At 43.1% G+C, this 13,203-nt stretch overlaps 1 protein-coding gene across 1 annotated transcript in view; it reads right to left on the bottom strand.

Annotated features, from left to right (window-relative positions):
• The window catches only part of LOC144115062 (SUN domain-containing ossification factor), a 100,354-nt gene that overhangs the window by 11,173 nt on the left and 75,978 nt on the right, over positions 1-13,203 (bottom strand). The window contains 4 exon segments of the mRNA XM_077649197.1: positions 1,664-1,862; positions 1,864-1,917; positions 3,368-3,472; positions 11,826-12,077. Of these exon segments, the coding sequence (XP_077505323.1) occupies positions 1,664-1,862; positions 1,864-1,917; positions 3,368-3,472; positions 11,826-12,077 (610 nt within the window).

The raw sequence follows: 13,203 nt of genomic DNA, 5'->3' as shown, positions 1-13,203 counted from the left end.
AACGTCCACATCACATTTTGATGGAGCCGTTTCCATGACAACAGCGGTACACTGTCTGTTGTTAGGCTGAAAGGCTTGAAAGAGACTGCTTTCCTCAGAAGCACTGACAAGTTATCACGTATAACATAATGTCCAAGTGAGACGACAGAAAGCTGGAAGCGAATGCCACCATTCATTGCCAATTTGCATGCCGAATAAGGCAATGACGAGTTGATTAAAACCGAAGTGGGCGAGCAGGGTGCAGCCAAGTTGTCTCCGCAAGCCCCCGCAAAGTTGCTACGCTACATATTTCACAGAAAACTGCATGCGCATGCAAAACGCTAAACTCCCTTTAGTGTTTTGTGCATGTGCACTCTACAAACGCTATTTTATTGCACACGCAAATATTTTGCGTATGCTATACTAAAACTGCCTATTACAATTAAGTTGCGTTAATCAGTTTGCCTTGGTCCCCCATCAAAGTGCTTATGGCAAGTTGAACTAGACAATTAGCAGTGGCGGGTAACTGTTTCATGCAGAGCGCTAACTGGCAAAGTCTTGAAGGACCACGGACAAATATAGCCGGGCAGAAGCATTTAGAAGGCACTACATATATCCTTTTTTGCATATAAATAAAATGCTGCCAACTGTCTGTAATGAACATCCATATCTTCAGTGTCTGCATTATGTACTTTAAAAGGCTTGGAGTACATTTAGCATTTAAATACAGTTGTATTAGGACATTTTCTACTACTTTTTATTATGAAAGTTGTTTTGCTATCACATGGTTTCATTATAAGGCCTTACTGTAGTCTGTTAAGTAAATTAACAATATATTCGCCGCCCGGTGGCTCAGTGGTTATAAGCGCTCGGCTACTGACCCGAAAGACGCGGGTTCAATCCGGCCGGTGGTGGTCGAATTTCAATGAAAATTCTAGAGGCCCGTGTACTGTGCGATGTCAGGGCATCGTTAAAGAACCCTAGGTGTCGAAATTTCCGGAGTCCTCCACAACGGCGTCTCCCATAGCCTGAGTGCTTTGGGACGTTAAACCCCATAAACTTAACCAACCTAACAATACACTCAATGAAAAACACTTCATGCCTCTACATTTCATGCCTGCTGGCATGAAATGTAGGGCAGTTGCTTCCATTGCCAGTAGCACACTTCAAGAAGAAACTATAGCTTGAAACCCTTCTCTCCTGATGGAAACTAGTCCCCATGACTGTAATGGGAGGAAAGGACAGCTGTGTGAATAACGCCTCAACCAGTTACACCCTGAACCTAGTGAAGTATACATAAATAAATTCAATGCAGTCATATACATCCGAAGATGACAGTAGAGAAGGGGGGGAAGGGGGGGGGGGGGGGCTGAATTTATGTCACCCTGAGCATGCATTTACATTTACATTTCAACAAAGAATGCCATTTGTAAATGGGATTGGCATCCGTTCCCTGCTGCTCCATTTCCTCATCCAAGAGTTACCTATCGAACAAGGGCAATCTGATTTTATCTACTGCTACAAAACATTCTGCAATTCTCAGCAACTCGGTTCTTTGAAATTAAACCTGAAGTAATGCAACACACAATCACCTCAGAACATAAGACAACATGCCTCTCGCACAGGCATGCAGCCTTGACAACTTTTCTGCCGTACCAAATAAGGAACAAATGGTAGCACGCACTTGTGTCGGAGCCTTCATCGCTTGACTTCTGCTTCTTCTCAGCCACAGTGGCAAGCTCTTCAATGCGCTCCTCGTGGCCCACAGAGGCAGTGCGTCGCTTGAGCACCAGGCGGCCAGGGGTCAGGGGCCGAGGTGCACTTTCCTGCTGGATTAGCAGGGTTGGCGGTGCATTCACACGGCGCAGGCACAGCAAGAACACACGCTGCCAGGATGATGGCCTCAATCAGGATTAGGCACATATGGTTTCCAAACACCTGCGTAGATGAACAGATAGTATCACAACTGATTTATTAATGGCCCTGGTCTTCTCCAGTTTACTGTGAAATTTCAGTACTGAATATGACCATTTAAAAAAAAAAGATACAAGAAAATGACAGTCCAAATTTCATACAATAAAGCACGGATAATTCAATGGCGGTTAATTCAAAATTCAAGATAACCTCACGTACCCAATCCTGGCCATTGTCACTTGCATGCGCTGAGCTTCGACAATCACCGAGTTACAGCAAGAGAGATGCATGACCATGTTTTCTGGATGTCAAAACCAACGCCAACTGAAATTCCAGTAACGGCAATGATGCGGCGACTGCAAGTCCAAACGAACTCTGCTATAGGAAGAGTGAAATGTTAAACATCAACCGCAGCTTTCTTGTGTGCAATGGTAGCTACTCCAAAGTGCTGCATGCGGTTGAACAAACATTATGCATTTGCCTTTTTTCTTTTGCTTTGTTTTTTTTTATAATTGGAAAAAATGCCCAATTCAAATATTTTGCACAGTCAGGCAGACATCAAACTAACAGGTTCTATTGTACTGACTATATTTCTCATTTCTCGATACTGAAGAAGAATGGCAGCAAGTGCAAAAGCTTAAAGAGACATAACATCCTTCAAAGCCACGTAATGCCATTTATGAGTTAAGTGAGTAGAGAGTTCTAAGCAAAAAAGCACTGAGCAACAAGTGAACGGTCAGCCACAATTTTTTGCGACAAGCAACCGTAATAACATCACAAACAACTGCACACAAGCAGAAAGTTCCAATAGTCATTCACTACTCAGCAAAATTACCTTACATCGCACACTAAAAAGACAATTGTAAATAACACCAGATGTCCAACTAATGATATTAAATATGATGACCATCACACCATGAAAAGTCTTTATAAATATGCATGCAATAAATACATTGCAGCATTTGAATACTTGGTCATAAGTGAATATTTGAAGTTATCATATCTGCAAAATCACTGTACTGCAGATAGAGTAGTTGCAGAATCAAACAAATTAATACAGTGGAACCTTGTTAATTCAAACTTGCTTAATTCGAAGTTCTGGTTTATTCATAGCGATGTACTGGTCCCATCAACATCATGTGTATTAAACAGAGTCAGATCAGGCTCCCCTTAATTCAAAGCTCTGTATAATTCCAAACAATTTATCTATCCCCACTGAGTTTGGATTGTTGTTAGCTACAACAAGAAATATTCTATACATATTCAAAATCCCAAACATTCATGCATGCAAGTTTTTTACCACTTTATAAAATGATTTTTGCCAAAACATGGTAAAAGTAACATCACATAGTTACATAAGTTGCTCTTAGTTGTATAAATTGCTCGTTAAAACTCCTTAGCTTTTTGTTGTGAAATAAGAAGCATGAGCCCGATGCAAGTGCTCTGCAATGTGAGAATGTGGAAGAGGCCATACCTGCTTGCTCAGCGTGTGGCGCTCTGCAAGCAGAGTGTTCACTACTTCAGTCAGGTTGTCCAGCTGCTGCTGGAGCTGCACCAGGGTCTCCTGCTGACGGAGGTCCTGGGACACACCAGATGAAAGAAAAAATGGACCTGAGGGATGCACACGGCTTGATTTTTTTTTTTTTAATGATAGAGATAACCCTCAGCTGCCACATGCAGCATTATCTTTCTTCCCCTTGCCCAAACTTGAGTAAGCACTGGTCAAGTGAAGGTTTAGTACACATTTACTATGAGCTTGCCTAGCAATGCCTGACCAAAAGCTTGGATGACCACAGTGCATATGAATATAGCTCGGAATCTACCATATTTTCTGAACATACAAAAGCCAACAGAGCTGCGAAGAATTGCTTCAGATACTGGCAATGCCTTGCCTGTAGCACAAATTCACACAGTGAAGTCCCTTTTGCCAAGTGCTGTTCAAATTACTGCTGCCCTTCACATAAAGTGACAACATGTAATTCTTTAATAAAAATGTTTTCAAGCACTTGGAAACAGGCACCTGCAGCTTTGCACGTGTATGGCTCTGTGCATGTGTGCAAGCAAATGCTGTTTGCCATGCTGAGACTTTTGCACCATATTTTTTTAATTTAGGAACCACCTTTGTGTGCACTCACGGAGAAGTCATGCTGAAGTGTGCACTCAGTAATCATACACACACACCATGTGACCTTGAAAAGGTAAATGGTACAGCTACATTTTGTACTTCCAAACATGGTCCTCGCAGTGCTTTAAACCTTTTAACTCCCATTGAAACACATATATTCCAAGCTGCACTATCTCCAGAGTCTGTACCAACAATGCCCAGGCAGAGAAAAGGCAGAGACGATCAATCAGCAAAGCTTTAAGCAAGATGGTTGTAGTCATCTGAAGTGGAGAGTGCAGATATGCAGGCATTCAAGTAGATGAAATAAGTGCAGTACTAGCAAATGAAAATTTTGTTTTTCCTACGAAATATATGGAGAAAAGATAAGAAAAATGTTGAAAAACAGAAGGCCTGAAGGTAAAAATTAGGGGTGTGAGAATATTCGAAATTTAGAATACGAATCGAATATGTTTCATATTCGTATTCGAGAAATGATATTCGTGAATTTCCGAATATTCTAAAATTCCCGAATACTCAGCAGTGATCGTATACCGTGCCGACTTTCGTAAATTTTATTGTGGCAAAAGCGCAATATCTGGGCAAATTATTTTAATATAGAGTTTAAAGTTCCAGGAAAACAATATAAAGGCACTGTTCTCTTTCTTCTCCATCGTTTATCGCGTGGACACGATCGCATTCCGATGCCGCTAGGCTTCACTTTGTGCGCAATTCCGCAAGTGGGCTTTCCACATACCACACGTGCTGCGAACAAAATGGGGGACGACCCACTTCTAATTGCAACGCGAAAGTGCGTTCATTTTTTTTTATCCTTCCGTAATATGTTATCTAATTAATGCCCACACCCATGGCATTCGTTCTGTCACCTCAACTCTCTAAGCGTGACCACCGCCATCTTGTTTTGGTCAACTATGCTATGCGAAAAGCCTACTTGCAGAATTTCGCGTGAGGCTCCCGAAGGGGCAAGTCGAGGTGTCACAGGGCAAGCGATCTGTAAAAATCCCGCCTATTGCATGGTGCACTGTAACCCACGCACCTCTTAAGAGGGCATAACGGCAGCCGTGACAACGTTCGGAGGGCCCCTGCCACTAGGTCAAAAAAAAATAACCTGGCCGCGTATTCCTGTTTCTGAGCTTACGCCACTCGCCCGTGGCAATGGAAACTGTCGGCCGCGCATTCGCCAGTAGCCCAAATCTCAGCACCGTGCTGCTTGCAGACACTGACTGACGCGTCGCTGGCCATTTTTTTTCCGTCAATGTGCGTTCTCATCTCGCTTACGTTCGCGATGTCTTCTAGCATGCCGAAACTCGGTGCTCGTCACGGGATTACAGGTGTTTGCCACGATTGAGCCGTCTAAAAAGACTACCGCATTTTCGGTAGTTTTTTTTTTTTTCGGAGCCGTGGGGCATTTTATAAATCGACCTTCGAATAACCCGGGGCATTTCTGTAAGTTCTTTGAACTCCGAATTAATGAGGTTTTACAAGCCATCACGTTTTTTTTTTTGGTTCCAGTCTTGTCATGTTATAGATTTCATTTTGCCTGACCACATTACAGGTTGGATACTGTTTAGTAGTATACATTTCTGCGCATATCATGTTCTTTTTTTTTATATGGTACTCAGACAGTCTAGTTTTGTTATTTCAGTTGCAAAGTCCATACACTGTTTTGAAAAAAAAAAAAAATATGAGCAACAATGTTTGCTTGTTTATCTTTTCTGAATTTATTTTTTGTGCTGACCAGATATTCAATATTAGATTCGATATTCGAAGCCATTTTTTCTTCATATTCGTATTCGAAAATTTCAATATTCGCACACCCCTATAAAAAATATAAACAGAAAGAAGGCAAAATCGGTGATGGAAGCAACATTTCTCCTTTTGGAACAGGTTTGCAGCAAGCAAAATGCTAATTTGGAGCAGCTACAAATGTTTTTGGAGCAGGCGCTGATGCCAGTTGGTTTACTACTTCATTCATTCATTCATTCATTCATTCATTCATTCATTCATTTATTTTTTAACTCACTATACAGTGAAAAAGGAGCCAAGGGCTGATAGCTGATAGCAGCGAAAAAGCAAGGGCGCTGATAGCAGCGAAAAACAAGTGGAAGTCAATGTACTAAGACGCAACTAGCTCAGTCATGTATGAAGCGAGATATACAACAAGAATGAAAGAGACACAAACAACAGACTTAAAATACAGAAGGTCACACAGTGTAAATCGAGCGCATAATAGACACTACATGAAATCAGTTCTCAGCGGATAAAACATGGCAATTAAATAGGGAAATCTTTAGTTTAGCAATGTCAATACCCCGATTTATATAGTCATTTAACAAGCGCGGTAACATAGCATTTGTCGACCATAATTTGTGCGTCAGGTAGAAATTTTCCTATATTGTGTAGACTGAATCGGCTGAGCATAGCCTGACAATGTCGGTAAGGGTATTGTTTCCCCACTTATTATTAATATAGTATTCCCGTGACAAGCTGTACTTCCGTAGATCAGTAACCCTGAGTATACTGAGCTGTTTAAAGAGTTTAAAACTTCAAACAATTAAAAATGCCCCGAAGCAGGTATTAGCACTACAGTGGACGCCCAGTAAACGAAACTCCGTTAAATGAAACTTGCGGATAAACGGAATTAAGCAGGGTTACTAGTTTGGTTTTGTACATCTGCCACAGTAAAATTCTACGGTTAATTGGAACACCACTAACGTGTTGCCCTCGGCTAAACGGCACAAAGGGTAAAAATTTAGAATCCTCTCCAGCGTATTTGTGCTCGCATATGTCAGCGGCAGTCTCGCAAACCATGAACAAATTCTTCGCAGCCAATGCTATAGCCGGGACAAGCAGTCAGTCCAGTAACCCGCTTGATCAATTTTGTTTTTGTTGTTTTGCGTTTGGTCGAAACCCGACCGCGGCGGCTGCGTTTTTATGGAGGCAAAACGCTATGGCGCCCGTGTGCTGTGCGATGTCAGTGCACGTTAAAAATCCCCAGGTGGTCGAAATTATTCCGGAGCCCTCCACTACGGCACCTCTTTCTTCCTTTCTTCTTTCACTCCCTCCTTTATCCCTTCCCTTACGGTGCGGTTCAGGTGTCCGCCGATATATGAGACAGATACTGCGCCATTTCCTCCCCCCCCCCCCCCCCCCCCCCTGAAAAAATTATGTTTTGCGTTTGGCCTACGTGCGTTCGGTGTTGTCGGTGTGTCTACGTGATGAAGAGCGTTAAGAAACGGCCGCACAAAGCGCTCTCGCTTGAAAAGCAGTTACAAATTCTGTAGGAGCTTGAGCGAAGTTCCCTTTCTAAAACAGAAGTCGCGAAGAAGTTCGACATCCCGAAGTCAACGCTTTCGCGGATCATGAAAAACAAAGACACCATTCAAGGAGCTGTCAATCCTGGGACTTTCGCTTCAAACCGGATGCGTATGAGGCCGACGCCATATGAAGGACTAGAAAAGGTTCTTTTTCTGTGGTTTAAGCGTGCGCGGAGTGCCAGTTTTCCCATAAGTGGACCCATCTTGGAGCAGAAGGTGCGGGAGATAGCTCTGCAAATGGGGGTTGAGAATTTCAGCGTCAGCAATGGATGGCTTAGCAGATTTAAAAAGCGCCATGGCCTAGTCTTCAAAACCATCTCAAGTGAAAGTGCTGCAGTGAATAGAGAAGTCTGCGCTGACTGGCAACGCGGACGGCTGCAGGAGATTTTAAACAGCTATGAGCCACGAGACGTATTCAACATCGACGAGATGGGCCTCTTCTACAAGGCACTTCCATCAAGACTCTCGCCTACAGAGGCGAAGCCTGTACAGGTGGGAAGTGCAGCAAAGAGTGCATTACCGTGCTGGTGGGCACTAACATGGCAGGCGATGAAAAGTTTAAGCTGCTGGTGGTAGGAAAATCGAGACACCCACGTTGCTTCAAGGGCATTCGAAATCTTTCTGTGGCGTACACTGCGAATGGGAGAGTGTGGATGACAACGGCAATTTTCGAAAATTGGCTGCAGGAGGAGGATGCAAGGTTTACGAGGCAGGGCAGGAAAGTTGTCTTCATCGTAGATAATTGCCCTGCCCATGGCCAGGTGGAAGGGCTGAAGTCCATCAGCCTTGAATCCTTGAATTCCTCCCTGCCAATGCAACTGCTGTCAACCGACCAATGGACCAAGGAGTCATTCAAAATATCAAGGTCCACTACCGCCGCCAACTGCTTCACCGCATGCTGCTTTGTGCTGACAGTGGAAAGGATTATGTCATTGACTTGCTGTCTGCTATCCACGTATTGGCCCACGCCTGGGAACAAGTTAAGGCAACAACAGTGCAGAGGTGCTTCCACCATGCAGGCTTCGAAGCACACTGTCCAATACCCCATGAAGAAGCAGGTACTGCTGATGAAGAAGTGGTCACTATATTTAATCAAATAGTGCCCTCTGCCCCTTTCTTACGACAGGACTATGAGGACATGGATGTAAATGTATGCACCTGTCGCAAGGAAAGCCTCTTCCTCCAGTGATGAGTGTGAGGACCCTGTGCCCAGTGCAGTGCCAGACAGCACAGCTAGGGATCAGTTGCACTTCTGCAACACTACTTTGATCGTGAAGGGTGCACAGAATTTTCGCAAAAGCTTTCAAATATGCACAGTTACTTTGTGAAAAAGCAACTGAAGAATGTAAAACAGACCACAACTGATACCTTTTTTTCTTCACACCACGTCAGTAAGGGCTGGCGCAATGTAAATAAATATTTGTTCATGAAATATGTGTACTTTGCTTAAATGAAACTTCTGATAAATGGAACACTTTTTGAATCCCCTTCAAGTTCCATTTAAGAGGAGTCCACTGTAGTAAGATTTATTGCACACAAAAGTAAAAAAAGAAGAAACCACTGGAACATTCTTCAATCAATGCCTATAGTAATGGCATGTTTTGTTTGCAGTGTGACCCAAGGTGCTATTTCTTCAGGCAAATGAAAAGTTCACACTAAATATTCCTACCAGAGTCTCGTAAACTCATCTTTCTTGAGCCGGGCTAGCTTTCTTAAATCAGCGAGCCTCTGAAAACCAACGAAAAGCACTGCTTGCCCTTCCCTTAGTATGGCTAGATCGCTTTCGCTTTCAATGTCTTCAAATTTGTTTGCCTTCATTCCCTCAGAAATGAGGTGTTCAGCATAGTCGAACATCTTTTTCGCTGAGTGTATTTTAGTTTTAACTCTCTTCTCGGTATACACTGGGGGGCTAACAGCTTTTATCAAGCTATGTCTTCTTGTCTGCTGGTTCGGCTTCCGTGACCAACCATGCTTGATAACGCTTGAACGAACTCTTGCGAGCCCAAATCAACTCTATCATCAGTGGAACTGGAGATGCACTTCGATCGTACCTCTCGACAAGAGACCGAATGGCACGCAAACCATTTGTACCTTCTAGATACAGGTTGCCACGATCATAAATCATGCGAAAATTTTCACCAAAGTCCCTTTCAATGTCAGCGTTGCCGTGCGCTGCAGAAAGGACAGCTTTGGCAAACATTGTATACCAAAGGGTACTTAGAAGGTCCGTCACCCCCAATGGGGTTGGAGGCAGGCACCTGTAGCGCCAAGTCTCTCAAGGCTGCGACTGAAGTGTCCTGCAGAAAAGGACTCGAGTGTAGATACTTTCAGTCCCTCAGTGCAGCGCAGTTTCAAAAGGAAGCAACTAGCAGCCTTGACATAGAAGCTCTTTGTACCAAGTCAGAATAACTTCTTTCCTTTGGTCATCCAAATGGCAATGGCAATTTTGGTACCTCCACCGATCTCAACCAACTCTTTGCAGCCGCACACCCAACAGCAAGGCATTCCAGCTCTTCTCCTGTGAGGCCAAGGTCATGCACAAAGCGGTAAAATCTTCTTGATCAGGACGACCATCTCTTCGTATATCACATAAGGGAGGTGTCAAGATTATAATTCAATGAATTCAAGAGGCAATCCAATGAACAGCTTTGCCACATTTCGCAGGAATGCTGCTTCAGGCAGATCTTTCTAGTTGAGAGTTTAAAGGAGGCGCTTATACAAGGTGTTTGTGGGAATACTTTAAATAATTTTCAAAAATAGCCTTTCTGAGATAAAATAATGATTCTTAAGCAATCATCGTGACGACATTAGCGGACGTCATAAGAAGTGTGAGATAAGTTCATTGCTAGGGTAAAACTAAATTCTGCCAATGACTTTTTACTTAGGCACTTGGTTGCAATCTGAAAACTAACGGGCCACCAAGGCATGCAATATCAATTATGAGAGGTGAAGAATTGTAGCCGCCCCTGAATCAATGGGGCGAGAAAATTCTTTAACAATTCATGTGTCCCAGCAGATGGTCACAGAAAAACCGATCTCACTGACCACAGACTACAGCGAAGCACTCTTTTCATTTTTCAAATGCCCTTGTGTCTCCCAAGCAGCTGCTGGAGCATATCTTAGAGCCAGGCTCCTTTTAAAAAATAAACTGCGCTTGGCATAGTTGTATCGTGACACACTGTCGCATATTGCATTTTATGAACTTTTTTTCATTTAGGTATAGGAGAGAGAATGAACACTTACAAGTATCTACGGTAAATGAAAACATATGAATCAAATTTTTCTTGCAATGCTTTACTTCTTTATCACTGGCACCCGAGTGCTGAAGGCAAACACTAAAATTAACATACCCTAATTAAGTGGAGCAATGAAAAATATCAGTGCTTGCAGAAAATATCATCAGGCAATATTTGCTTGCTTCTATTCCTCTAATGCTATTGTAATATGTCTGCTCAATATGGCTGCACTAGCAGCACCAGTTCAAGGAGTGTAGCAATTTAAGATTCATTTTGCCAGTGCAGCATGCACCCACTGCACTTTGCATTTATTTTACAAGAGTGCCCGCGTAGTGCAGCACGAGTTCTTGGCTGGCTCCGAAGTGGAAGTACAGCTGTAGTTCAGCAAGATGGCGGCATCCATGTGTAGGAAGGGCAAGATATGACTGCAGTCTCAACAACATGGTGGCAGTTCTTTCTTGAAAGAAGGAGGTGGGTAGCTGTTCGCGGCATGCAGGATTGCAAACCTGAGCAGTCAAGTTGAGCCCCATGAGCAGTATTTCAGCGCATATTCATAATTCCTGTGTGTGTGTAATACATCCAAAGATTTTTTTCAGGAAAACAACAATTTCGTGGGGTTGGTTCATGGCACTCATTTCATTACGATTTGCTGTTTCAAAATTTTTCTTGTCGTTCAAGACGTTGGCAGCCGTTGATGTGGGTGACACGCAGATGGCTGCAATTTCATGGCGACTTGTTTTGGAAACAGCCAGCGCCTAGCAGCATTTGAACTGCCTGAACTGGCGCTTCACACTCGCGGCACTGCTCCAAAACTTTACAGAATGGTGCAGCAAGTGCAGCCAAATCGAACAGATCTAATACCTCAGTTCATGCCTGTTCGGACATTGTATGCACAATGGCATTAAAGACGACACGAACGCTAAAATGCACACGGTAACTTCCGAACTTAAATAAGTCAAGCAGAACAAAAATCAGTTTGATAACAAGCAAGGAACAGACAACGCAGAAATCTTTACCATACTGTGCATGATATCCTCCCACATGTGTGGCCACTGCTGTCAAAGATGAGGTTCAAACAAGTGTTTTTATATATAGAACTGGCTTATTATTTGCCACTTTTAAAGTAAGCACAGCTGCACAAGCAACAATGCAGGCAAAGCCAAACAAATGCTCTCATTAAGTCAGTCACCCTTTTTGATAGCTGTAGAACAGAGCAAAGTTGAAGCTATGTCAGAGAATAAGGACACATGGGCTCACCTTCTCAGCTGCCTTCTGAGCAGTCTTGTTGAGAGCATTAACAGTGCGATTGAACGCTCGCTGCATTTCATCCATCTGGTGTCGGTAGCGACGACTCAGCTCTTCCAGGTACTGGCCACTCAAGGACATATTCAGCTCTAGTGCTTTAATGCGGTTGTTAATGCGCATGAACACAGACTCTCTCTGACTGCTCAGTGCTAGGGCCCCTGCCTCAGGTGGAGGTGCCCGGATGCCTGCTTCCCTCAGCTGCAACTGCATTAAACAAAAGAGGGATACTAAATGCAGTGGAAAAAATAGCACATAAAAATGCACTGGAGCAGAAGCTAAACTGCTGTACCAGTGATGCCGAGTATGCAACTTGATTTCTGACACATTTCAGCACTGGTGAAGAGAACTTCAATTGTACTAGGACTTGATATGATCTGCAGTTGATCAGGACTGACCGATGCCCAAATTTCTTCTATTGCTCATTCCAAATTTTTTTGGCTTCAATATTTGGTGGAAAAGAAGTTCAAGATAAGTAACATTTTTTTCAGCCAAAACTATCTGCATGCACACCCAGCCACACTTTCTCTTTTTTCTGCCCTTGAGTTGCCAATGAGCATGAGCAGACCTCCTTTTGAAGCACAAAACCATTTACGCTGCTGTTATTACAACCTGTTTCTGCAACTCGTCAACTTTTATACTCCTCCTAAAACTATGAGGGCACTGGAGGTTACGAACTGGCCTGCTTTCTTTACTAAACAGTCTCCTACACAAAGGCTTCAAAACTGATGTCAGTGAATCTACTAGCCTACATATCTTTCAAAGTTCCCTGTCTTTGATTTGCAGAGAGCAAATGGGTACTAGCCTAGCTCCTCATTTCCTAGCTCCTCATTTCCTTTCTACTTCTCACTAGGATCAATTTTTCCTATGTCAGATGGATCAGCGCTGTTTTGATGTGTGCTGTATTTTCCTTTTTTTTCATCTTTAGTATGCCTGCCTCTATATTTTTAATGCGAAAGCATTATATGGCTCATTGGCAACGAAACCTGCCGTCGGCATTGATCAGCAGCAGTGGTCCCAAAAATCCCAGATGACGTCACCGTGGTTCTGAAGGAGCGGGAAGTTGGACCCAGAACTTTCAGACTTTGAAGCGAGCACGCAACCTATACACCACAAAACCACACTGCTTCTTGGCGAACAAAGGTGACCCTAGTATATGCTTTGCCTAACGACTGTATGCTAATGAGTAGGAGTGTCATTAGAAAGGAAGAGAAAAGAAAAAAACAAATAAAAATGTAATAAAGTAATGCTTTCAAATTCAGAACACAGTGCCCTCCGTAATTTTTTTTTTTAGTACTACCTCTAAACAAGTGCTTTTTTGAAATTTGCTATT

This window comes from Amblyomma americanum, chromosome 1 (genome assembly GCF_052857255.1).
Source record: "Amblyomma americanum isolate KBUSLIRL-KWMA chromosome 1, ASM5285725v1, whole genome shotgun sequence".
Lineage (NCBI taxonomy): Eukaryota > Metazoa > Arthropoda > Arachnida > Ixodida > Ixodidae > Amblyomma > Amblyomma americanum.
The sequence above is the reverse complement of the archived record's forward strand: the minus strand, read 5'-3'. Positions and strand labels throughout refer to the sequence as shown.